The 25,412-nt window shown below is 36.4% G+C and overlaps 1 protein-coding gene and 1 pseudogene across 2 annotated transcripts; one reads left to right on the top strand and one right to left on the bottom strand.

The window, feature by feature from the left end:
• Positions 1-2,762: 2,762 nt before the first annotated feature.
• On the top strand, positions 2,763-13,134 carry LOC143591026 (putative cyclic nucleotide-gated ion channel 5). Its single transcript, XM_077071350.1, has 8 exons — positions 2,763-2,813; positions 5,281-5,369; positions 7,027-7,597; positions 7,975-8,187; positions 9,076-9,374; positions 9,467-9,578; positions 11,492-11,728; positions 12,438-13,134. Exons 2-8 carry the CDS (start codon positions 5,308-5,310, stop codon positions 13,125-13,127), a joined length of 2,184 nt encoding a protein of 727 aa, XP_076927465.1. The 5' UTR covers positions 2,763-2,813; positions 5,281-5,307; the 3' UTR covers positions 13,128-13,134.
• A 100-nt stretch (positions 13,135-13,234) lies between these two features.
• Positions 13,235-21,054, bottom strand: LOC143591028 (transmembrane 9 superfamily member 8-like; annotated as a pseudogene). Its single transcript, XR_013145596.1, has 7 exons — positions 20,937-21,054; positions 20,115-20,284; positions 15,963-16,072; positions 15,751-15,859; positions 15,419-15,531; positions 15,154-15,295; positions 13,235-14,493 (listed from the first exon to the last, which is right to left on the bottom strand). The product of XR_013145596.1 is annotated as a transmembrane 9 superfamily member 8-like (transcript).
• Between the last annotated feature and the right edge of the window lie 4,358 nt (positions 21,055-25,412).

Genomic DNA, 25,412 nt, shown 5'->3' with positions numbered 1-25,412 from the left:
CTTGACAAATTTCATTAAAATTTGTAAGGGTAAACAAAGTGTGACGAATACATATAAGCCGATGGAGGTGGCTCCATGAACGATGGCATGTTCTCCAGCGAGGAAGATCTTGACCTCCTGTGCGAATGGATCTAAGTCGATGTTGATGGGCGAAGTCGATACCAGCGGTTGGATTGCTCCATGTTGTGAAGGATCGTACGATGATAGTTGCAACATGGTAGTGGTTTCAGGTGTTGGTGGTTGCGAAAATCTTGGTGGTGTAGGGCTTATCGGACCCCTCGCCGGAAAACGGGGTTTGGTGGTGACGGGTTAGATGGTGATGATGAAGATGACGGTGAGGGAATGGTTAAAGTGGATGGTAGAGGTGTATGTGTAAGAGAGAGGGACTATTTGTATATTTTTTATTTTATTAAAAATAGAAGTATTTTTTCTATAAAAGACCAAATCTTTAATCTAATTACACAAATTGTCCTTAAAAGTGTAAATGACCACATTGCCCTCATGTGCAAAGCACAAAACCAGATTTAACGGAAAAATTTAACTAGGTTAGTGTCAATGGATGTAACGTGAAAGGGATTTGAAACATGAAGTGTCACACCCCAACCTAAGGCGGAAATGCCGGGGCGTGATCCGATTGCTCACAGCTCGAAGATACTATCATAGTATAAAAGTGACAATATCTATTTAATTATTTTATTTCAAATATACACACAAGTTTACAAATATTATAAAACAGTTCAAACAAGTGATTATAAACGTGATTTAATGATTGTCTTCATTATAACCTATGGCCTTGACTAAATATCCAAACTTCAATTCAAGCAGCCTGCATATGCGTAGAATTTGTCAACATAAAGTTGAGTGAGAATATCACAAGTTTTGCATGTCAATATAAATAAGCATAACGTGATAAATGCGGTAAATGTAATCAAACCATAAACAAGTATGTAGACCATTGCCAAGCGAATCGGGCGTTGGTCAATAGAATGAGCACCCTATACATGGGAATACGATGGACTCCTCCGAATATACGAATGAATGAATATTAACACAAGTAAGCATGTAACACGTATATTTGATTAAGTCACACACAATTACACGTTTGCTATTGCTTGATATATGTATAGTATGAAATACGAATATGTATGCATATGTCCCCAAAACGTTTAGAAAACCTAGTAAAACAGGGGAAAGACAAACTCACCTTAGATCAATGACAAACGAATATAAATATGAATAAGCGAGTTAACGAATAAGCGAGTCGTCCACTACATGTCAAACGGTATTAACAATTTAGAATCTGAGACTTTAGGATATGATAATATAAATAAAAATGAACTCGTTGCCACTGTAATCAACCCAAACGGACGTTTAGAATTCAAGTTATGTTTGTTTTAAGATATAAGCGAGCTGGTACTGACCAGAATCCGAATAGTGAGTCGGAAGTTGGGTTTTGGTCAGTAGCCTTAAAATTACATTACGAGAATAAAAGTCTTCTGGACCGAACATTGAATCCGACCAGAAGTATGAGAAAACGTTAATTCAAACTAGTTGACTATTTTGCCATCTAATGAGTTTTAAACGATTTGACCAGTCGACACCTTTCAACCACCGAAATTGATTGAAGGTTATTAACATAGGGAATGTATATGAATGATTTTACATTTTACAACTTACCCGGAAAGTGAAAGAATCAAGAGGAACGATAAGTCAAAGGTCCATGCATAAGCAAAGTCAAAGGAACAAGCATTGTATCTTCAACGAATAAGCAAAAACCGAAGGATTTGATGATGATCAGAGGTAGGTGACGGCTAGGATTAGTGAGTTAGGGTATGAGGAAATTTGTTGCAGGATAATTATGATATGTTTATATAGAGATTATAAAAACGAACCATATTTAGGAAGATTTACTCGTTTAAGCAAGTAAATACGGTTTTAATGAGAGAATCAATGAATTAATCATAAAGATTTGATCTTGGTCAACAAGAAATGAATTAAGACTTGTATTTTAGTTATATTATGATTTCTTGGACCTTAATTCACTCAAATATGCCTAATATACTTGATTTGCATGCCAAAAACGAATTAGGAAAAGATAACACTTTAAACGATCTGACCAGCTACTCCATGGCGGCGCGCGGCAGTCAGGGTGATGCCCACCGCGCGGCGCTCCGGTGAGATAAGGAAGTTTTTGGTATTTTGACATATTTAGTCCTTTAGCTTCCATAAATGTTTAAAAATTGATTATCTCAAAGTTAAGGCAAAGAATTAAGAACTTTAAAAACATAAAGGGTATTAAATGAAAATTCTAAATCTTTATACTTATGATTACTTGTTTTTATAAATAATAAAGATCTAACAATGTTCCTAAGTCGGGTTAAACGTAAACGAATACGGGTTTAGAACATCCGAAATGTTACATGAAGTACGCTTTCTGTAATTTCTTTTGTTAAAGGACGTCCATTAAAAAAACATTCATACATAAAGAACGTCTTTTGTCATTTTGTCCGGTTAAAAAGTTTGATAAACAAATTTTTTGATTAAGTTTGTTTACTCCATTAGCATTTTATTAAAAAAACAAAAACTTACCCCACAATATCTCCGACGCCAACTAATCAGACATCCATTTACTATTATTGTTATTATTATTATTATTCGTCTTTTTTTTAAAGCTACTACTACCTTTGATTTCGATTCCTTTAATCACTTGTGGTATGCATTTCTCAACCGATTTAATTTATATATATGAAATCATCAGCTGCTAAGTTAATCCGGCCGGTTTAATTTTAATTTAATCCGGCGAAATCAGCACTGTAAGTACTCTAAACCGTACGGATCTAATATTATAATAATAATAATCAGCTAGCGTTGTTGGTACGCCGGCCAGATTTGTTTACTTTTCAACTTTTAGGGTTTGGTAGAGTTACTACGAGCTGTGAATTTGAATAATGAATATTGGAAACTTAACAGTTAACATTATGATGATGATGCTGAATATTGAAATTATGAAACTAGATGTTGAGTACAGAAGACTTTGGTAGCTAGCGTTGTTCGTACGCCAGATTTGTTTAGTTATTATTTAACTTTTAGGTTAACTTTTGTTTATTTGTCAAGTAATGGATTGAGATTGAAGGATGATTAGGTTTTGGCAGATGCGGCTGAATGTGTGTTGAGTTTTGGTGCCAAATAAAATGTAGAGTTAGTTACTCGGAGTTGTGAGATTGAAGATGTTAGTTGTGCTTTTTGTTAAAAACTTGTTGAAGATATTATTTGATGATGGATCGTGTATGGTTTTTGAAGTTGTGAATGTAGATTGTGATTATACTTGCTGGCTAGAATATATTGGAAACTTAGTAATTAAACTATGGTTAATGTTAATGATGATGCTAAATGTTGAAGCTATAATTCTAGATGGTGATTGGTGAGTATGATTGCTAGTTAGAATATATCAGTAATCAAACTGTCAATTACGTAAAGATATTGGAAACTTAGTGAACTAACTGTGAATATGATTAATGATGATGCTGAATATTGGAATTATGAAATTAGATGGTGATTGCACTTGCTAGTTAGAATATATTGGAAACTTAGTAATCAAACTGTGAATAAGATTAATAATGATGCTATTATGATATGGAAACTTAGTAATTAAACTTTGAATAATAATAAATCGCGATGCTATCATGCTAAGTACTGAAGTTATGAATCTAGATGGTGATTACATGCACTTGTTAGAAGATATCAGAAACTTAGTAAGCATTAATCAAGCTTTTAGAACATTAAAGATGATGCTAAATATTGAAGTTATGAATCTAGATGGTGATTACACTTGCTGGTTAGAAGATATTGGAAACTTAGTAATTAAACCATGAAAACATTGTTGATGATGCTGAATATTGAAGTTATGAATCTAGAGCCTGGCCTTGTTAGATCTGAAATTCCTCTGTGTTTTTTTTATTGGCATGCAGTTTGGATTCGATTTGTATGAAATATGCTGTTTGACTATGCAGTTTGATGACTGTATTTGACTTTGGTAGCTAGCTTTGTTCATACGCCAAGTTTGTTTGATTTGAACCTTTAGGTTTACTTTTGGTTATGTAATTTCATTTGTTTGTAATTGTTAGGGCTGCTGATCAGTCAATTGAGATTGAAGGATTAGAATATTAGATATTGCTAGATACTGAATGTGTTTTGAGTTTTTTAGTAAAACCTAGAATTACAAGGAGTTGTGAAATTGAAGATGTTGTAGTTATTGATAGCAAGTTATTGTAGTTCTTCGGTAGCTTAAGACACTTGATGATGAAAGAGGCAATGGATCATGAGTTCATGACATCATGACCAGTTTTTGTTATACCTTTTGAAGTTATGAATCTGGATGATGCTTACACTTGCTAGTTAGAATATGCAAGGTTAAAAGTACGGAATCGCGCCTCGAGGCGTTTTCCCACAGCCTCTCGAGGCGTAAGCCTCGAGGCGACACCAGGCGTAAGCTCGAGGCGGAATTTAAAAATGAATATAAAAAATATATATCTTATTAAAAAAAATACTTAACATCAAACAAAGAACTTTCCAAAATAATTTCATCATCAGATTCACTAGTCATGAGAAACACACAAAGTCTAAACCAAAATAAAAGACATAAGTTTGAAACTGACACCAAAAGTCTAAAACATTAAAACACACAAAAAAGTTTGGGTTTCCCGCCTCTTTAACGCCTCAGCCGTTTTCTTCCGCCTCGGACGTTTTTTCCGCCTCGGCCATGAAGAGGCGAATGTTTATTTCTATCCCCTGAGGTGCCGCCTCAAATTCGTTTTGCAGCCGCCTCGTACCGAGGCGCGCCTCGAGGCACCGCCTCACAGCGTTTTTTTAAACCATGAGAATATGTTAGAAACTTTGTAATTAAGCTTTTAGAACATTAATGATGATGCTAGATGGTGATTGCTCTTGATCGTTAGAAAGATATTGGAAACTTAGTAATCAAACTGTGAATAAGATTAATGATCATGATAAATATTGAAGTTATGAATCTAGATGGTGATTACACTTGCTAGTTAGAGTATATAGGAAACTTGATAATCAAACTGTGAATAACATTAAAGATGATGCTAAATATTGAAGTTATGAATCTAGACGGTGATTACATTTGCTGGGTAGAAGATATTGGAAACTTAGTAATCAGACTTTCAGAACATTAATGATGATGCTAAATACTGAAGTTATGAATCTAGAACCCGGCCTTGTTAGATCTGAAATTGCTGTATTTCTTTTATTGGCATGCAGTTTGGATTATGTGTTAATTTTGGCAAAATGTTCGATTATCATGCATCAAAGTCCCAATATGTTGGTGGCCACCGGGAGAAGTTTGCAAGGTAATTATTGTTTCCAATAATGAAAATTTAACTTAGATTTGGCAAAAATGGTCAGTTACTTTTGTAGTTATGGACTTATGGTTAAAGAATATCATTACAAAATGGTGTTTGCATCTTGAACAAGATTATGTGATTAGAAAATATCGTTTGGATGTGCTTAAGTTCAAATAACTAGATAGTTTAAATATTTTGACAATTTCTTATTGTTAAAGAAGTTGATCGATTTAGTGACCAGCAATATTCTTTTTATAAAAGGATGGTTTGTGAAATGGTAGTAAAGATTTCTCAAATAATATTAAAAGAAGAGGTTGATAGGTTAGTTGTGATGAGGAGTTTTGTTGCAGCTTGTTAGGGCATGTGTTATATCTAGTGAGTGCGAGCCTCAGGGCATGTGTTAGACATCGTTAACACTGAGCGTGAGAGGGTCTCCCCATCTAGGACTCACGGTTGCTAGAACACCATGCCAGGCCATGAAGTCGGGAGGGTGCTCATGTCAGTGACCAATTCTGATCTAAAATTGTTGACCCAATTATATAGTTAGACCTCATGCGTTTTTTGTTAAATGTTTTATTGTATAATAATATTTCATTTAACATTTATTTTGTTTTTTCTCAAATAACTTGTACTTGTTAGTTAGGATAAAACGAAATACACGGTTTTGCTTATTTTTTTTGGTCATAACATTATGATATTGATTTTAATGAAAACCGAGTCATTTTGAAAATAAATATTTTTAGTCTTGTAGACGGTTTTCATAGTTTTGGCGCGTCTCGCTTTTATTTATTTTTTAAAAATAGTTTTTATAGATAAATACTAAATTATATTAAGTATTAAAAAAAAAAAACTCACTCTCTCACTAACTAGGTTTTAACGCATGGTTAGTGAGATTGAGTGTGAGAAGCACTCTTGCTTACATGGCATCTACGTGGCTCACATACACCCTCAGAGCATGTGTTATACCTAGTGAGTATGAGCCATGCAGGCGCCAACTAAGAAGGAGACACTCTCACACTCACTCTTATTAACCATGTGCTATACCTAGTGAGTGAGTGATTTTTTTAAAAGTATTTTAATACAATATAGTAATTGTTTTTAAAACGTTTATTGTTAATTAATTTTAAGCAATAAATAAAACCTGTTGGACATCATCTTCACAAGTTGGTTGGATATTAGCTTCAAGCACACTCCAAAAATTTGAATCCGTTTACACACTAAAAAGTACTTTATATTCAAAACAACCCGGTTTCGTTAAAATTTATATTGGATACTCAGGAAAGAAAAACCAAAGCCATGTTTTTGTTTTATTTAACACGTAATATGTGAAAAATCAAATTAAATATTAAAGAAATATCATAATAAAATATTTAAAAAATGCATGAGGAGTCACCATGTAATTGGTTGGCCATTTTAGAGGAGAACTGGTCATCACGTAGTGAGCACACTCATTTTTTCATGGCTTACCCTCACCCCGGTGTGGTGTTCTAGTGAGCGTGAGTTCCAGTTGGCAAGCTCTCCTCTCATGCTCACGATGTATAGCACATGCCCTTATGGAACATTGAAACTTATTCTTTTGACCTTCAAGTAATCAAAAGTAGAATCTGTTTATCCAAATTTCAAATTTAGATTATCAATTTCTTACTTTGTTTTGCACGTGAAGGTTGGACGATTTGGATTCTAGATTATCATCACCCGCTTCTGGAGTCGCAATGAACAAATGTGGATTCGAGGGCATAACTCGTTCAAGCCGCGCACCTGCTACCCCTTCTAGATCATTCAAAAACGGAATAAAAAAAGGGTCTGAAGGACTTAAGTCCATTGGTAGAACACTCGGGTTCGGGGCTGTTTTTCCCGAAGACCTAAAAGCTTCAGAAAAGAAAATCTTGGACCCACAAGATAAATTTCTACTCACATGGAATAAGTACTTTGTTGTCTCGTGTATTCTGGCTGTATCCATAGATCCACTCTTTTTCTATCTTCCAGTTTTTGATCAAACAAAAACATGTCTCGGTATCGATCGGAAGTTAGCTATTACAGCCACGACTTTAAGGACGGCTGTTGATGCGTTTTATCTTATTCATATGGCGTTTCAGTTTAGAACTGCTTATATTGCTCCATCATCTAGAGTTTTTGGACGGGGTGAACTTGTGATTGATTCTGCACAAATTGCTCGAAGATATCTTCGGTGGTATTTTATTATTGATTTTCTTGCTGTGGTGCCACTGCCTCAGGTTAGTATTAACGGGTGATTGGATTTGTGGTTTTGAAAGTGATTAGAAGATACTGCAATTATAATAAGAATCAGATAATCTGCTGTAATAAACCAGGTCACGAAAGATGATGCGCATATAATATTTGAAATTGTAATAGCAAGCTAATAATATTTTTTTTACTGTTTGAAAAGAAAATGATGATTTTAAGTAGCGTGAGTTAAATTCAGTTACAATTATAAAGGCGGTAAATGGTTTAACTTTTCTGTGGAAAGAACATGATAATTTTCTTTTTTTAATTATTTTGCACTGCTAAGATGTGAGATTGTTTGCCCTTCATGTTGAATATTTTACTGATTATAAAACCAGGTCTACTAACATTTTTAATAATTTTTCAGATTGTTGTTTGGCGATATCTGCAGAGGTCTAGAGGTTCAGATGTATTGGCTACAAAACAAGCCTTACTTGTTATTGTTTTACTTCAGTATGTTCCAAGGTTTGCCCGAATCGTCCCTTTGACATCAGAGCTTAAAAGAACTGCTGGTGTAATTGCTGAAACTGCATGGGCTGGAGCTGCTTATTATTTGTTGCTATACATGCTTGCCAGTCATGTAAGCTATAACTTTTAATCAACTGTTTCAAGATGGGCGGGCCAGGAGAGTTGGGTAACGGGCACTATTTTACGGGTTGGTTGACCCTGAGCACTTTTTTGTCCAAAATATATCATGAGATCTAATGCATTAAAAAACCCACTTTTGATTCTATTTTACATGTTTTGACCCATATAACACATTTGTTGTTTTTTCTGCAAACTACTCGTACGACGTGTTAGGAATAAGAAATAGCATAAATAAACCATTCTTAAATGGTAAGTAAATGTAGGGGTGCGCATGGGTTGGTTTTGGACTCAAACCGAACCAAAACCAAAATTTTGGTTTTTGAGTTTTTGAAAACCGTTCGGTTTCTTAAATTTGGATCTGGGGTTGGTTTGGTTTTCCATTCAGGGTTGAAATTTGTTAGGTCTAAATCTTTTATTAATTAATAGTTGGTTGATTATTATACATTTGGGCTAAAATATTGGAGTTACACTATTTATTAATATCTTAAAAATTACTTGTTCAAAAGTAAAAAATGAAAAGCTATAAATTCGGTTAGGTTTCGGTCTTTTGGTTTTGCTCTTTGCGCTTGAAATTTTTAGCCCTAAATCCTTTTTGTTAATTATTGGTTAATTGATTATTATCCATTTGGGCTACAATATTTGAGTTACGCTATTTATTAAATCCTTAAAAATTACTTAAAATTCAAAATAGAAAACGAAAATCTATAAATTTGGTTCGGTTTTAGTTACATGTAAAACTGAAACTGAACCGAAACTCCAAAAGTTTAGTCTTTATGAAAACTTTAAACCAAACTGTTGGTTTTTGTTTGGGTTTGGTTTTTCCAGATCGATTTTATCGGTTGCATGCATATCATACATGATACAAGCTTTGCTTTTTCAGATAGTTGGGGCCTTCTGGTATTTGTTGTCTGTAGAACGCAATGATACATGCTGGCAAAGAGCTTGTAAAGGCATTTGTAACAAAGATTTCTTGTACTGTGGAAACAACCACATGGATGGTTATGATAAATGGAGCAACGTCGGTAGCTTGGTTTTAACTGCAGCTTGTACCACAGATGGTGATAACCCGCCATTTGATTTTGGGATTTTCGAGCAGGCTCTTTCATCAGGGATCGTCTCATCAACTAAGTTCGTTTCTAAGTACTGCTACTGCCTGTGGTGGGGCCTGCAGAATTTGAGGTACAATCTGTTATCTCTTCACTTGATTTTTAGACCTTGTTTATGATTCTTAGCACTTAGCAGAATGAAATGTTTGTTTCTTTCTTTGACAGTACGTTAGGGCAGGGGCTTGAAACCAGCACTTATCCTGGAGAGTCTATATTTTCCATTGCTCTAGCCATTTTTGGTCTCATCCTCTTTGCTCTCTTGATTGGCAATATGCAGGTAATGCCACTATTACTTGCCTCTTGATCTTATCCCAGTGACAAGATTTAAATTACAAGTAGAAAAATGGATGGTTTGGGCTGGGTTAACCTTGTAGCATTTATGACCATTTCTTATTAGTAATTAATGTGCTAGATATAATTATAGTTGCAAAAAAACTATGCTATAACTATAAGGGTAAAGTTAAAATGCAAAGGGAGACAAGTATGAGAAGTGTGAGAAGAATTTGTGGTCACACAAAAGACCCCTAAAAAATATTCAAACAAATAAAAAATAAAAAATAAAAAAAATAATAACTCAATATATAAATAAAAAACGAAAAAAATTAAACAACCAAAATGTTTCCCCCATCATTCCTGTTCCAAAAAAAAACGACAAAAAGACAATGCCGAAAATGAACAAACAACACAATGATAAACCAAACAAGACACAATAGATCACAAAATATAACACAGTGGCTAACAAAATATGACACAATGCTGAGTAATATAACACAATATCAAGAAAAAACGACACAGTGCCAAGGAAAAAAGACAATCAATGACGAAAATCAACACAAAACACAATGATAAACAAAAAGACACAATGATCTTTTTCACTCAACATTGTGTCTTTTTTGAGTTTTGAGAATGACGGTGGAAACATTTTTGTGTTTTTACATTTTTCGTTTTTGTATTAAAGTTTGAGTTTTGATTTTTCTATTAATTTTTCATTATTTTTTTTGAGGGGTTTTTTTTTGTGGCTACAAATCCTTCTCATCCTTCTCATTTTTGTCCCCCTTTGTAGAATAACTTGACCCATTACTATAATTGTATTTAACTGAGTTTTCTAAAACTAATTATTTAGGAGGCTATAAGCTTTAAAATTACACTTTAGGCAACTTTCAACCCGTGCGACCTATTCAGTCCATTTTTAATATCGTTAATTTGTTTTTTTGGATTAGACCTGCTAAGTATAACCATATTAATAGAGCCATTTTTAAGTAAATGTGTCAAAGCTGCAACCTTCTCCGTAATCTTGTTGCTCATTAATGACAGAAGACTTGCATACAGTTTAGCACTACCATAAGATGATAATTACAATACTAGTCTAATATTCCCCCCACAAGATAAGGATAGTGGACGACCCACAGCTTGTCTTGTAGAATTAGAAGTTGAGTCGGTAGAGGCTCTGTGAAGCTGCCAGCAATCTGATCATTTGTTGATATGAATTGTATGTCAAGATTTCCTTGTGCTACTTTTTCTTGGACAAAATGAAAATCATTTTTCAACATGCTTTGTTTAGGCATGAAACATGATTGGCCAACAGATATGTTGCACCCAAGTTGTCAAACCATAATGTGGGAGCAGATGGTTTGCAAAATCAGTTAAAAAGTTTCATTCAAGTATGGATCGAAATGTGTGGGTTGGGTAACTAGACAAAACAACATATGGTGTTTACATTCTTTAGAAGTATAGGATGGTGTAGAGGTGGAAAAACGGGTGTGTCGGGTAACTAGTCAATGGTTTCGGATTGAGATGAGACTTTAGGTTCAGGTCAGGTTGAGTGAACCTGCAAACACTCTTTTTTTCTTTTGTTTGTTATTTATATAAATAAATAAGTCCATTATTTGATTAAAGAACAATATTATTGTACAAACAGTCTAGTAGCTTGAGTTAAACGATTAGGAGGCTGTATGAATAAAATGGAACTTCTAGCTAATGTTTTTATTTGGCCCATTTAAGCTAAAGCACAGCCCAGATTGATCCATTCATAGGTAAATGGGTCAAAAGTCCCGTATTTCAAGTTTCTTTTCAGATTGTCTATTTTCTTCAGCTGCCTTTGCTTCATTTTCATATTTAGTGTAGTAATCAATAAAACTTAATTTTTGCCATTGATTTCACTTGGTTTGCTAATTGTGTTACCGTTAACAGACGTATCTTCAATCTCTTACTATACGACTTGAAGAAATGAGAATCAAAAGACGGGACTCAGAACAGTGGATGCATCACCGTTTACTTCCGCATGATTTGAGAGAGCGTGTGAGAAAATATGATCAATATAAGTGGTTGGAAACACGTGGAGTTGATGAGGAAAATTTGGTTCAAAATCTACCTAAGGATCTTAGAAGAGACATTAAACGCCATCTTTGTCTCGGTTTGGTCAAAAGGGTAATAACTCACTTTTATTTATTTTTCACATGAAGGCATTTTAGTCATTTCTTCCTTCGATCTTCAAGGGCAACATTGTAGTCCAAGAATCATTTGGTGAGATTTGAATAATTAGGCTTGTGAATGAACATGAATGAAGCATGTTCGTGTTCGTTTGTCTAACTTTAACTGAACAAACGATCGAACACGAACAATTAAACAAACAAGGTTTTCTTGTATGTTTCCATTCATTAAGAAAATGAACATGTTTGTAATATTAACGAGCATAAAGGAACGAAATAACTGAACATAAATGAATGCACATAACTCAGCTAACAACAATTAAAAGTAAATGTGAACAAGAATGTGTTGGCCCTAAAAGGTTAATAAATTAGACTTAATTGCAACAGGCAATATTTTAATTTCTAAAACTAGACTAAATTGTAACGGACCTAAAAAATTCAAACGAATACATTAATGAACATGGATGAATTAACTTAAACAACGTAAACTAACAAACATAATTGACATAATGGACAAAAATAAACAAACTTAAATATGCTAAAAGTTTTGTTCATGCCTGTTCGTTTGTTAATATAAACAATCATAAACGAACTTTTGCCGAACGGTTAATGAACTATTCACTAAATGTTCGGTTCATTAACATGCCTATGAACAATTATTATATTCAACAATCGATTTATTATTTCAATTTCCAATCTCCTTGTAGGTCCCCTTATTTGAAAACATGGATGAACGGTTACTCGACGCTATTTGCGAACGATTAAAGCCGTGCTTATTCACAAACAACACTTACATCGTACGCGAAGGCGATCCGGTCGATGAAATGCTTTTCATCATACGCGGTCGTCTCGAGAGTGCAACAACCGACGGCGGGAGAAGCGGGTTTTTCAACAGCGGGTTTCTAAAAGAAGGCGACTTTTGCGGTGAGGAGCTGTTAACATGGGCCCTCGACCCTAAAACCGGGTCTAACCTCCCGTCTTCCACTAGAACCGTGAAGGCATTAAGAGAAGTGGAAGCGTTTGCGTTACCAGCAGATGAACTTAAGTTCGTTGCGGGCCAGTTCAGGCGGCTTCACAGTCGGCAGGTGCAACACACTTTTCGGTTTTACTCGCAGCAGTGGCGGACTTGGGCGGCGTGCTTTATTCAGGCCGCGTGGCGGCGGTATTCCAAGCGGAAGATTCTGGAGCAGCGGAGGAAGGAAGAGGAGGCGGCCGAGTTAGCCGCTAATAAGAACAATGGAGGCGGTTCGTACAGCCTCGGGGCTACCTTTTTGGCTTCTAAGTTTGCTGCGAACGCTCTTCGTGGGATCCACCGGAACCGAAATTTGAAGAGTGCTAGAGAGCTGATGAAGTTACAGAAGCCACCGGAACCGGATTTTACTGCTGATGCTGATTAGTGATTTGTTGTATCGTGTTGTATGTTAATAACATTATTATATGCTTAACTTTAATAACTTTAATACTTTGATATAAGTTCATAAAAATACCCAAACATATAAGATTATTAAGTACTAAACACCAAAACATACATATGCTTAACTTGTTGGAAGTTATTTATTATGTTCCTCAACATTAACGGAATTTTCTCTTTCATTTCAGTGTTTTCCTTTCCTGTTTCTGCGTTTGCAACTGTCGTTGCTGGAAGGTGAATAAGCTTAGGGAACCACAAGCACGTATAGAAACCGATGGTACCCGTCAACACGAAAAGCGCGCACGATGCAATAAAGATATACCCGAAGTATAAAATACCGGGAACAAGCTCTGTGATGTTCAGTTTTGTGAAGAAATAGAATGATGCATATATGAAGAGAGAAAAGCCTGAAGAACCCGCTGTTAAATACGATCGCCTCCACGACTGATAATCTTCACCACTTGACTGGAAATAACATAACAAGATTGTGATCTCGGCACACGTTATGATCAAAACGACAAACGTGAAACCAAATATGTAGTAGAATTGATGTAAACCGACTGACGTTAACATGTAAAAGAGCTCGTTGAATACCGCCCCAAATGGTAATATTCCACCAATCATGATCGAGACATACGGGTTAATGTACCAAGTTTGCCCGGAGATTTGCTTCGGGATTGTGATGTTTTTCACCGAATCTTCACTTTCCGGTTCTTTGAAACCAATGTAACTACTGAGAAAAACGAGGGGAACCGAAACCCCCAACCATAAAGACAATAAACCGAACATGGTATCAAACGGTACAACCCCGGACTCTTCACCATAGGTTAGAACATTTAGTACATCAAGTATGCAAAAAACTGTTCCCGGGAAAATGGATGCGGTTTTAAAGGTTGCTTTTATGTTCCATTCGGATCCTCCTCCGAATGTTTTATAAAGGCGGGCCATCGCTAATCCGCCAAAGATTCCCATTAAAGCCCAAAGGTGAAGGATGATGGTCATGAGCTCACTTTTGGTTGAAGGGGAAACCATCCATATGATCTTGAATATAATGGTAATTGATATCGCACCGAAAATCTGGACACCGGTTCCAACAAAAACACAAAGTAATTCCATGTTAACCGGCGGTTTCACTTGAACAACTTTTTGGCATGTTCTTGCGCCTCTTCCAGGGTTTCTAACTGGTCGTAAATGATAATGTCACGGTGTAGTGTTCTTATCATGATCATAGCCATCATACCGGATATTGAAAGAACAATCACAAGTGAGTTCACTAGTGAAAACCAGTGAATTTGATCATCAGCCAAAAAAAGATAAGTGTCCCATCTTGATGGCCATTTAGTATAAGTTTCCTGCGTGCCCAATAAAAGCAGACAATTTAGATCGGACAAAATACGTAGGCCTGACTTGGTCTAGGGCCTACCTACAAACTCTTTACTTTCCAATTTTTTTTATGATTTTGCTAAAACTTTATTTTCACATAAATAGTCTTAATTAACTTAACTAAGAAACGATTTAATAAATTTTTTACATAGGGACAAATACTTAAGTAGTCAAAGTCGACAAAACATTTCAAAAACAAACATTGAATTTTAGTCGTCTCAAAAAGCTTGGGTTAAGCCTTAGCTAGCATCCAAGAAGCGTAAGCGCGACTTTAACCGACGCTTTCCTATCCATCTCAACCAAAAGTGTAGACCAAATCCTAACCGTCTTAGCATTCTAAGCTGATGTGGCGGTGTCTGATTGGAGGAAATGACTCAATGAGTGCTCACTACTTTTCATGAGCTTTAGAGCCAAAAAGTGGCGACTAAGCCCTAGCCGTCTCAGCCTAAAAAGTAATTTCTATCTTGAAAAAACTATCGACAAAGCGTTAAGTGTCTGTTATGGTAATTTTCCCTTTTACATATTTATAAATGTACGGCTTTCAAGCCGTTGACTCATTTTCTTTCAATTAAGTTAAATCCTTTAGCTCTAACCAGATTATATACGGATAAACCGGCCCCGAATCTTACCAAGAACTTGACATCATAAGTGAAGATGATTTCCTTGTTATCATCAACTTCTTGAGGAGGATCAGAGCCTTCGACCAAACGTTTTGCACGTGGGTCGCATCTGGCCAAACGTGTTTTTCGACCATCATATTTGTGATTCACACTGTAGAGAAATATTGAAATAAGCAGTCATATAGTAATTAAGTTATATGTTTATCTATGCCGTCATAGAAATAATATTCATAGGTTTAGATTAACAAGTATGAGTTGCAAAGCTATCATTTACCTGAAAGCTTCAACTTTAAACCTGATAACTCTTGCAGTGGGTGTGCCCAAATTTCCATGGAACTCGACTACGAACGATAAGTGGTTGTTGATAAAATACTTCTCCTCTGTGGTCTGCAGAATATAATACAAGCATTACTTCTCCTTGACGGTATATTAGATTTTTCTATTAATATGAGTATCTGACATCGTCGTTTTCTTATAGTTATACGCACTTACATTGAAACAAATATACCCGACAATTAAAATGTTCCAATTTTATCACTGATTAACAAGAGTAACACTTGAAATTTATTGGATTTATTCTGACAAAAAAAAAAAAAAGAAACTTACATTCGCATACCGAGCTTTACCACCAACTAAGTACCCGAGCTGATATACTGGCGGGGAGTAACGGCCTGCCCTTGTTACAAGATCAACCAAAGGTAAATCATCCAACAGCCTGTCAAAGATATTTTATTTTAATTAACAACATAGTCAAGTATATCAACGATTGTTATCGAAAGTGGTCTATAATATATTTTCTATTTCCAAAAGTGTGTTACATGTTGGCTCGATATTCATCATCGATCTTCTCCTTGAATTCTTTAGGAGTTTTCTCGTCAAGTGTTACGTGACAAACAATGTTGCAGATGGTATCAACTCTCATTTGAAACTGTAATGGAAGATTTTGTAAGAAGCTACACAACATTACTTCATTTAAATGTATAGATATAATCATAAATTTAGGTGCTATAAAGTTTAGTAAAGCTTAATGTATTTCATTAATGAACTATTTACAATATATATAGATACAAAGGATAATAAAGATGTAATGGTACTTCATTGTAGCTGAAGCAACAACTCGAAATTCTGCTCGTGAAGCTTGTTTAAGGCCATAGATAACTTTATTAAGCTTACAAACATGGGTAGGATTTTTTTAAGCGTTAAATCTTGCTATTTTTCATTAAAACCAAAACGATTACAATAAAGTGGTAGGCAAACGGGCAACAAGCTGTGCCGCAACCCCCTTTTGAATAGCAACGTGGACGCCTTCTGTTGGGTTCGTAGGCCTTGTTGGCCCAGTTTATTATTTGAAGTCCAAATGGCAGATGGGTGTAGGGTGGCCAGACCGAAGCCCGGTCCGGTTTAGATTTCTTGTTTAATAAGACGCAAACCCTAGACTAGTCTCTCTCTCTCTATATATATATATATGACGTTATGTAACTGTAATCCCTCGTCACTCAATAAAGAAATACCTAGTTGCCATCCGTGGACGTAGGTCAGTTTAGACCAAACCACGTTAAATCCTCGTGTTTGTTTATTACTTTCGCGTCAGTGTTCATTTCGTGTGTGTGTTTAATCCTAAAAAGAGGTATCAAGAGCTTAGGCTTGTTTCACACGAAGAACGCGCAGAACCCTCCCGTCGCCACCGCACCAGTAGGTCGATATACGGCAGCAGACAGTTCGTTTTAGGGTTCCGCCGGCAGACAACCGCCGCCGCCGCACTAATTTGTCTCAGCCGCAACCCGCGTGACGGTTGGAATTTGTTCAGGTTCTGTTATTTTTTTTTTGAAAGCAATTTTATCATACCCGCCGCTAGAGGCAGTGCCATTGAAGTAGATACGGCAGAGATAGCAAACTAGGTTTTGCTGAAACACAAAAAATAGAAGCAGAAGAAGAAGCACGTGAGCAGTAGTAAATTTGTTAGACTTTGGGCATTCGTACCTTTTTGTTTTGTCAAATAAAAAAGGAATATTGGGCCTTGATATTGGCAGATCTCTTTTTTCCTAGTAGCCAATTTAAGTCTAGATCAAATTATATTTTTTGTGTGCTGTTTCTTTTGCGCCGAATTACAAAGAGCAGTAGGCTCAGTTTGTTAATTTTGTGTGGGCCGAACATCTCGTGGGCTTTAACCAGTTTCGATTTGGCGAGAACAAGCCAATCAAGATCCTGTTTTAGTTGAAGAACCGTTGTCAATTAGAAGAAGCGTTAAAGAAACCAAAACCAGTGCCAACCGCGTTTGTCAGGTTTTATCGTTTCAGTTTAAAATATCTGTTTCTGATTTACAGTTCGTATTTCTGCTGCGTTTTAAATAGGTTGGTTGTTTAACAAAGTTCAGTAGAACAACCGTTAAGTTCAGGCCCGTGCCATTGCTGTGTCTATCTCTGTTTTTATCCAGGTTTTCGTTTAGTCATTGTCATGGCAGAAGACGGAAAGGTTTCGATACAGAAGTTTGACGGACAGAAGTTTGGTTGGTGGAAGATGCAGATTGAGGCGCTACTTTGTCAGAAAGACTTGGATGTAGTACTTGAGGATGAAAAACCAGAAAAGATGTCAGAAGCAGATTGGAAGAAGTTAGACAAGAAGGCTAGGACTTGTATTACATTGTCATTGTCAAAAGTTGTGGCGTTTAACATCATGAAAGAAACCACAGCGCGTGGTATGATGGAGCCACTATCCAACATGTATAAGAAGCCTTCGTCAACAAATAAGGTCTATCTTATACGAGAGCTAGTGACAACAAGAATGAAAGAGGGTGGTTTAGTTACAAGGCATATCAATAATCTTAATTCGATCTTGTCCCGCTTAGTGTCAGTTGACATTAAGTTTGATGATGAAGTTCAAGGCCTATTGTTATTATCCTCTTTACCCGACAGTTGGTCTCAAACAGTGACTGCGGTTTGTAGTTCGTCTACAAAAATTACCTTTGATGGGATTCGGGACCTGATTCTGGGAGAAGATTCAAGACGCAGAAGTTTAGGTGAATCATCAAGCAATATGTTAGTCACAAAAGGTAGAAGGAGGGGAAAACAGCAAGGCAGTGGGAGTAGGAAGGGGAGTCAGTCTAAAACTCGTAAAGATATTGAATGTTGGGGTTGTAAAAAGAAGGGACACTTCAGGAATCAGTGTTCTAATGGTAAGAAAGAGGTGAACATTACAGAAGACGACACAGATGACGGGGTCAGTAGTGATGAGGCTTTGGTTTGCAGTGTTAAGGGTAACGTTGATGCTTGGGTGATGGATTCTGGTGCATCGTTTCATACCACTCACTGTAGTGAAACGATGAAGAATCTAATATTTGGGGATTTTGGAAATGTTCGACTAGATAACGATGATATTCTAGAGGTTACAGGTATGGGAGATATTGATTTGGTAACTTCAGTAGGTACTTCCTGAACTTTGAAAGACGTGAGGGTTATTCCAAGTTTGAAGAAACGTTTGATTTCAGTTGGGCAGTTGGATGACCAGGGTTACGATGTTAAGTTCGGGAATGGGCAGTGGAAGGTAGTCAAAGGGAATCTCGTGGTTGCTCGTGGCAAGAAAATGGGTTCATTGTATATGGTCGGCATGTCACCGAAAGGAGTGGATCAAGTTTTGGTGAAAGACAAAATCCGGTTCACAGAATCTCGTGGGCAGAAGAATGTTCGTTTTGCAAGTAACAAACCCAGAGCCAAAGTGAAGATTCAGGATGAACGAGCTAGGAAAGTTAAATCAGTTGGGGGACATCGTGATAGTGGGAGCACAGGTCGTGTTTCAGTTACAGTTCCAGGTCAACAGTGGATAAAGAAAACTAGTATTCCAGCTGTAAAAGTCTCTCCAGTGAATTACTTGCTGAATATGGAGAGTGTTTGTTCTCAGGTTATCTCAGGATCCGGTAGTTCGTTACAGTGGGAGCCGGTAGGGACAGAGAACGGGTCAGGGGCAGTTTTAGCCGTGACTGACGTGTTGGAGCTCCGGGGAGCTTCAATGGTCCTTCAGGTTAATTGATGAGAAGGCGGTGGCAATTAGAAGAAGTTTAATGTTCAGATTACATAAGTACAACCAGGAGTGCAGACGAGAGTATTCAAGGCCTCCGAGTGAGAGATTGTTGGGTTCGTAGGCCTTGTTGGCCCAGTTTATTATTTGAAGTCCAAATGGCAGATGGGTGGCCAGACCGAAGCCCGGCCCGGTTTAGATTTCTTGTTTAATAAGATGCAAACCCTAGACTAGTCTCTATATATATGACGTTATGTACTTGTAATCCCTGGTCACTCAATAAAGAAATACCTAGTTGCCACCCGTGGACGTAGGTCAGTTTAGACCGAACCACGTTAAATCCTCGTGTTCGTTTATTACTTTCGTGTCTGTGTTCAGTTCGTGTGTGTGTTTATCCTAACACCTTCATGGAGAGTACCTCGAAGAACGGCGTTACCATAATCCAGTTGATATAAGCTAGGACCAGTTGGGATATATAGCAAGAGAAAGACTAGTGCGGAGAGTAGCATGTTTAATAACAAGACTAAAAGTTTCAATATAATCAACACCGGGTCGTTGTGTAAAGCCTATGGCTACGGGATGAGCCTTTAGGCGTTCCATAGCTCCATTTGGATTGTATTTGATGCAATAGTTGACCAACCTCATGAACGAAAATGACACTTTTATATATTTAAATAATAGTTACTATACTTTTAAATATAATCATGAAAATCTACAAATATGTAATAAACGAGTCAAGCTGTCTTAAGTCAAATGAGCTGAGCTCGAACCGTCTCAAGTTAAAGTAGTTGAGCTCGAGCCTTGACGAGCTTGAGCTCAACTCGAGTCATTTACACCCCAACTAGTACCCTACTAAACAACGTGATCATCAGATAAATCACAGCTTGTACCACACAGAAGACCTCAAGAGTGAGATTAATAAATAAACATTAAGTCTTTGATTAGTAATTGTTAGATACCTGATAAAGAGAATTTTGTATGTGATCATCACGAAGAATTTCACCAAGATTCTCAACACTATCAACTATTTTATGAGGGCGACAATATGGAATGGAGTAGTAAGAATACGGGACGTGAGTTTTTGTAGAAGCCAGTTTGTTTGCTTTTACCTCCAGAATATCATATCACCCTGTATAACACTTCAGTTATTAGTCAAAAATTAGCGACACATAAAAATTATTAGCGACAAAACCTGTTGCAAAATAGCGATCAATGTACCGTAATCAATAGTAAGTTGATGACTGAAGTATATTTGGAAAAAATCGTTGGCTACTTTTGTGACGAAAAATAGCAACCAATAAAATCGGTTGTAATATTTGCGACAAAATTTTTCGCAAATAATTGCAACCGGTTTACTGTAATCAAAACTTTTCGCAAATAATTATAACCGGTTTTTGCAAATATGGAGACAATCCGTGGCTACTTTGGTGTCCGATACATAACTAGGCATAAGCCACGGCAAATGTCAGTCAAAAAATTAGCGACAATGAACTTCGTCACAATATACCAAATAATAAAATCATTATTTCTATTGTTACCAACCGAATAACTTTGGAGCAAATCTGTAGCTAGCTTTGCAACCAACTACAATCAGTCCCAATTTATTCAAACAAAAGTAACTTAAAGTGTCCCAAGTTGGATTGGGATGATATGGTAAACATAGCAACCGTTTTTCGTTCAGTCACCAAAGTGTCACAAATTGAGTTGTGACAAAGGATTTGCGACCACACAGAACTGCAGTCCAAGTTGAACTGTATAAAGATATGAGCTATCGTTCTTGCCTTAAAAGAAGTCCCGTGGAGAGCCACCAAGTGTGTGTCCATGGATGAATAACATAAGAAACACAAAGATAGATAAATGATGAAATTGAAACCCTAAATGTGCTCGACTGATCGCCATAGCCCGCAAAAATTTCAATGCTTAGATCCTTCTTTAATTTAATTTTGTGCAATGGTTATTTCTAGCTCTAAATACACATACAACTGTCTCCCTCTCTAGATCATAATTTAAAATGGCAAAGGCCGGCAAAGTCAATTAGAAGAGCCATTTTATAGTCATTAGGTCTTTTTTGCTTCTATTGTTATTATCGACGGTCTTTCGTTTTCATATTTACATATTATTGTTAATAATAAGCATTGTTTCTAGATGTGAGCTGGGTTGTGTTGTCTTGTTTAGTTTTCTAAGGCTATATCAATATTTTTTTAACGGAAACTTTCATTAAATAAAAATACAAAATAACAATACGATAGAGCTAAAAACAGCCAATCGTTTCAACAAAAGGGATTTGAAAGAGGACTTATTTTTAATCCAAAGATAACTGATAATCCAACGATTTGATATAAAGATATATTAATTAATTAATGTGTCAATACGCATTATTTCAAGAGTTTCCTCATACCCGCCATCACAAAAAGTGCATAAGATTCAATCCGAAATTTAAAATACCCAAAACAAGCTCTCTTATATTCATTTTTGTGAAGAATTAAACAGAATAGAGTTGGCTCAACGCTTAATTAAGACAGTAAAATATTGAGCTCTTTTTCAAAAATCCAAACTACCGCCTAATTAAGGCTCAAAATCCTAGAATAATTACAACCATAAAAAAAATCAAGATTAGAAATGTTTGCATGCCATTAATATTATCTTTGGCAATTGATAGCCATATTTTAGAAAAGAAAAAATGATTTATATTAAATTATTGGGACAACTTTGTAAAGTAGTAACAAAGTTTTAAGTTTATTCCAAGTAAGTCACTCATATTTTAGTTTGTCTGAATTAAGACACTCAACTTTCAGTTTTGTTTCAATTAGGTCACTCAACTTTCAGTTTTGTCTCAATTAGGTCACTCGGCTTTCAATGTGTCTCACTTAATTTAGGTCACTCAACTTTCAATTTTAGCTCAATTGGGTTACTCAGCTTTCAATAAGTGCTCTAGTACTATCTTTTTTACTTCGTATTATATGTTCATATATAACTAAAACGTCATTAAAACCAATATTTTTTTTATTTTTTATCTGTAAATATATCACTTAATATAATATAGCAGTTGTCCCTCTCGTTTTAGAACAAAAATTGAAAGTTAAGTGATCTAATTGAGACAAACTAAATTTGAGTGACCGAATTAAAATAAAACAAAATATGAGTGACTTAATTGAAACAAAATTGAAACTTGGTTACTATTCTATAATATTTAACAAGCACAGAAGAGTTCCATATTTATTGATGAGATTATACACCTACAAATACTATTTCCAAATGTAACCAACAAATCTCTTTATAATTGAGTATCAAGAGCGTAACAACTGTAGGAAACCGTTCGCGTATAAAAATAAAACACTTTAATAAAATGATTACAATACAAAAAATCAAACCTATATAGGAAAGCAAGTAAATTACAATACGAATTACACCGGAAAAAATCAAAATTACAATACAATTGAAATAAAATAATACAAGAAAGGTATAGAAGAAGAATGATGTCGTAGTCTTTGTGGCCGAGGATCGTGTTTTACACGGGGCCCTTAAAACAAATTCCGGGTCTCTCCCCGTTTTGTTTCCCAGGGTACAACGGCCTAAGCAATATGTACTGCCGGGGAGGGCTCTAGCACCCGAATAGTACCTTAAAGAAAAGGATGAAGATGATCAAGAATGTTGGAATTCTTTAGGGAGAAAGTTGGAGAAAACACAAGAGAGAATGTGTAATTTGGTGTGTCTTTCAACCAAGAATTGGTATTTATAGTTGAAAAAACAACTCATTCACCATAACCACATGAGTTGAAACTTCAATCATCATTAACCAAAACTTTAATTTTTTGATCAAATTAAAGGAACCATTAACTAAAACTTTAATTTTTTTGACCAAATTAAAGTACATTTTAATGTCTTTGACTAATTGACTAACAACCTTGAATAAAATAATTCAAAGTTTTTTTTCACAAAAAATTTTCCAACAATCCCCCACATGTGAAACAAAGCTCATTCATTTCCACATATTTTCCAACAATCCCCCACATGTGAAAACAAAACTCATTCATTTTCACATTGAGATAAATCCATACATGCAAGTTTTTTAGATTCAATTCAACGGTTGAGCATTGTAGGATAGGTAGGTGTTACCCTTTGAACCTTCCTTTGTGAAGCAGACTTAGTCTCCTAGCGGTGTGTAGACACGATGTCTTTGAATATACCCCCATTTATGTAGACGACCATACACTTCACACAATACTCTCCCTGGTCTGGCCAACCCCTCACTGTCGTGCCCTATTATGGTCCTGGAACACTAGCCTGGTTCTGTGAGAGCTCTAGGATTTTTACCCCAAAATCCATTCGAACGGACCCTAGTTCTCTCTCACATAGGTGATTCTCGCTCGAATCATTAAAAGAAACAGGTTTGTTGATTTCCACAAATCATTAACCTTTATTATGCTTATCCTTACAACATGTGTCACTGATTGGAATGGACTAGGACGCGCGCACACGCAATGCCCTTTAGTTTGGTTTGGGATACTCCCCCACAGTGACCACCCTTGATAATTTGTCTTATTGAACCTAGATCTTGGGATCTCCAGTCAACTAGGTTAGGTTTCTCTCATGTCCCCTTTTCCCATGGGCTTTAGTCGCATTCCTTTTGACGACTTGTTAACTATCTCTTTGCTTAAGCCTTTTGTTAACGGGTCTGCAATGTTATCTTTTGACTTCACATAGTCAATCGTGATAACACCCGTTGTGAGTAGTTGTCGTACCATGTTATGTCTACGTCGAATATGCCTTGATTTGCCATTGTACATCACGCTATGGGCTCTACCAATCGCTGATTGACTGTCACAATGTATGCAAATAGCCGACAAAGGCTTTGGCCATGTTGGAATATCTTCCATAAATTGGCGTAGCCATTCCGCCTGTTCACCACATTTATCCAAGGCGATAAACTCCGATTCCATCGTGGATCTAGTGACGTGAGGTCGAAGACTCACTCAAACTTAAACCAAATACTACTAAATAGTTAGTCGTAAGTGGGTATCGAACACGAGGAGTTTGTGGAAAGTGTGTTAATAAGTAGCACAACGATTAACTAATATAAATGTAGATGACGAAAAAGTAATTTCCAATTTGGTTTTGATTTGATTTTATAAACTAAAGTAAACTAAACGAGAAACAAATAACTAAACAAGCATCCCTCTCGGGGTTCGGGTTCTTGCTCAACACTCTTGTTAATATTCGATGGATAAACCGTAATATCTCGGTTTTATGTACATGCAATTGTTTGTGATTAATCAAGAACTAAGTACTCTGATTCCTAGAATGCGAGGTTGTTACTTAACAATCAATCAATACTATTCTTCCTAGTTCTTCCCACTAAATCTCGATTGCCAACGACACCAAGAAAATATGGCTAAAACTAGATAGAAATAATATGGACAAGCTACAAGCAATCACACAAACACAAGATTATACTAACATTGATATAGATAATCAATCTAAGTTGAAGAACAATAAACAAAAGGTGTTTTGCAAAGAACCTTACATCCCGAGAGGAATACCATAAAACTAGGCACTCATGGCTCGAGAGATCATCGTTATGTCAAGTATCTTGTTACTAGCAATCCCAAACATAAACCAAATGATACAAACACCCAAAATAATGTTTTTGTCTTCCAAAATCGCCTCTAGGCCGTCCAAAATGAAAGAGTATCTCAAAAAACACTCAAAATCGGGCTATAAAAAGACATGCAAGTGGGTCTCCGCCCCGGACCGTGGGCCACGGTGTGAACCATGGTCCACGGTTGACCAATGTCACAGACCCAGCCAAGCCTGACCGTGGGCCACGGTCCCACCTACGGTGCCACTTTTCCTCCACGGTACGATGGACTCTCGAACATTTGCTTCAGGTGGACCGTGCACAGTCTGGACCGTGGGCCACGGTGAAGCTCATTCCCGCTTCTTGTTTTCTTCGTATCTCTCTCGTTCCAGCTCCGTTTTCTTCACCATTTTCGCCCGTGTTCTCGTAACGTCGCTCTCTAGCTCCTCAAACCTGCAAATACACGAGCAACCGTAGTCAACAAATTCCACGAAATTAACTTAATCCCGTAAGCATATTTATATCTTTTGAATCACTTAGTTGCTTTCCTTCGGGTCGCCCGTCACATTCCCACACTTAACCGTTGCTTGTCCACAAGGAACACTTGAAATCACAATTGCTTTCAAAACACACCGCCAAACAAACCACAAGACCAGCTCAGTGAAGGTCCCGAGTCATA

The sequence above is a fragment of the Bidens hawaiensis genome, unplaced genomic scaffold (assembly GCF_021521415.1).
Source record: "Bidens hawaiensis isolate Kalapana, Puna unplaced genomic scaffold, B.hawaiensis_p1.1 tig00039129_1, whole genome shotgun sequence".
NCBI classification, from domain to species: domain Eukaryota; kingdom Viridiplantae; phylum Streptophyta; class Magnoliopsida; order Asterales; family Asteraceae; genus Bidens; species Bidens hawaiensis.
This window is presented reverse-complemented; position numbering and strand designations above follow the sequence as displayed.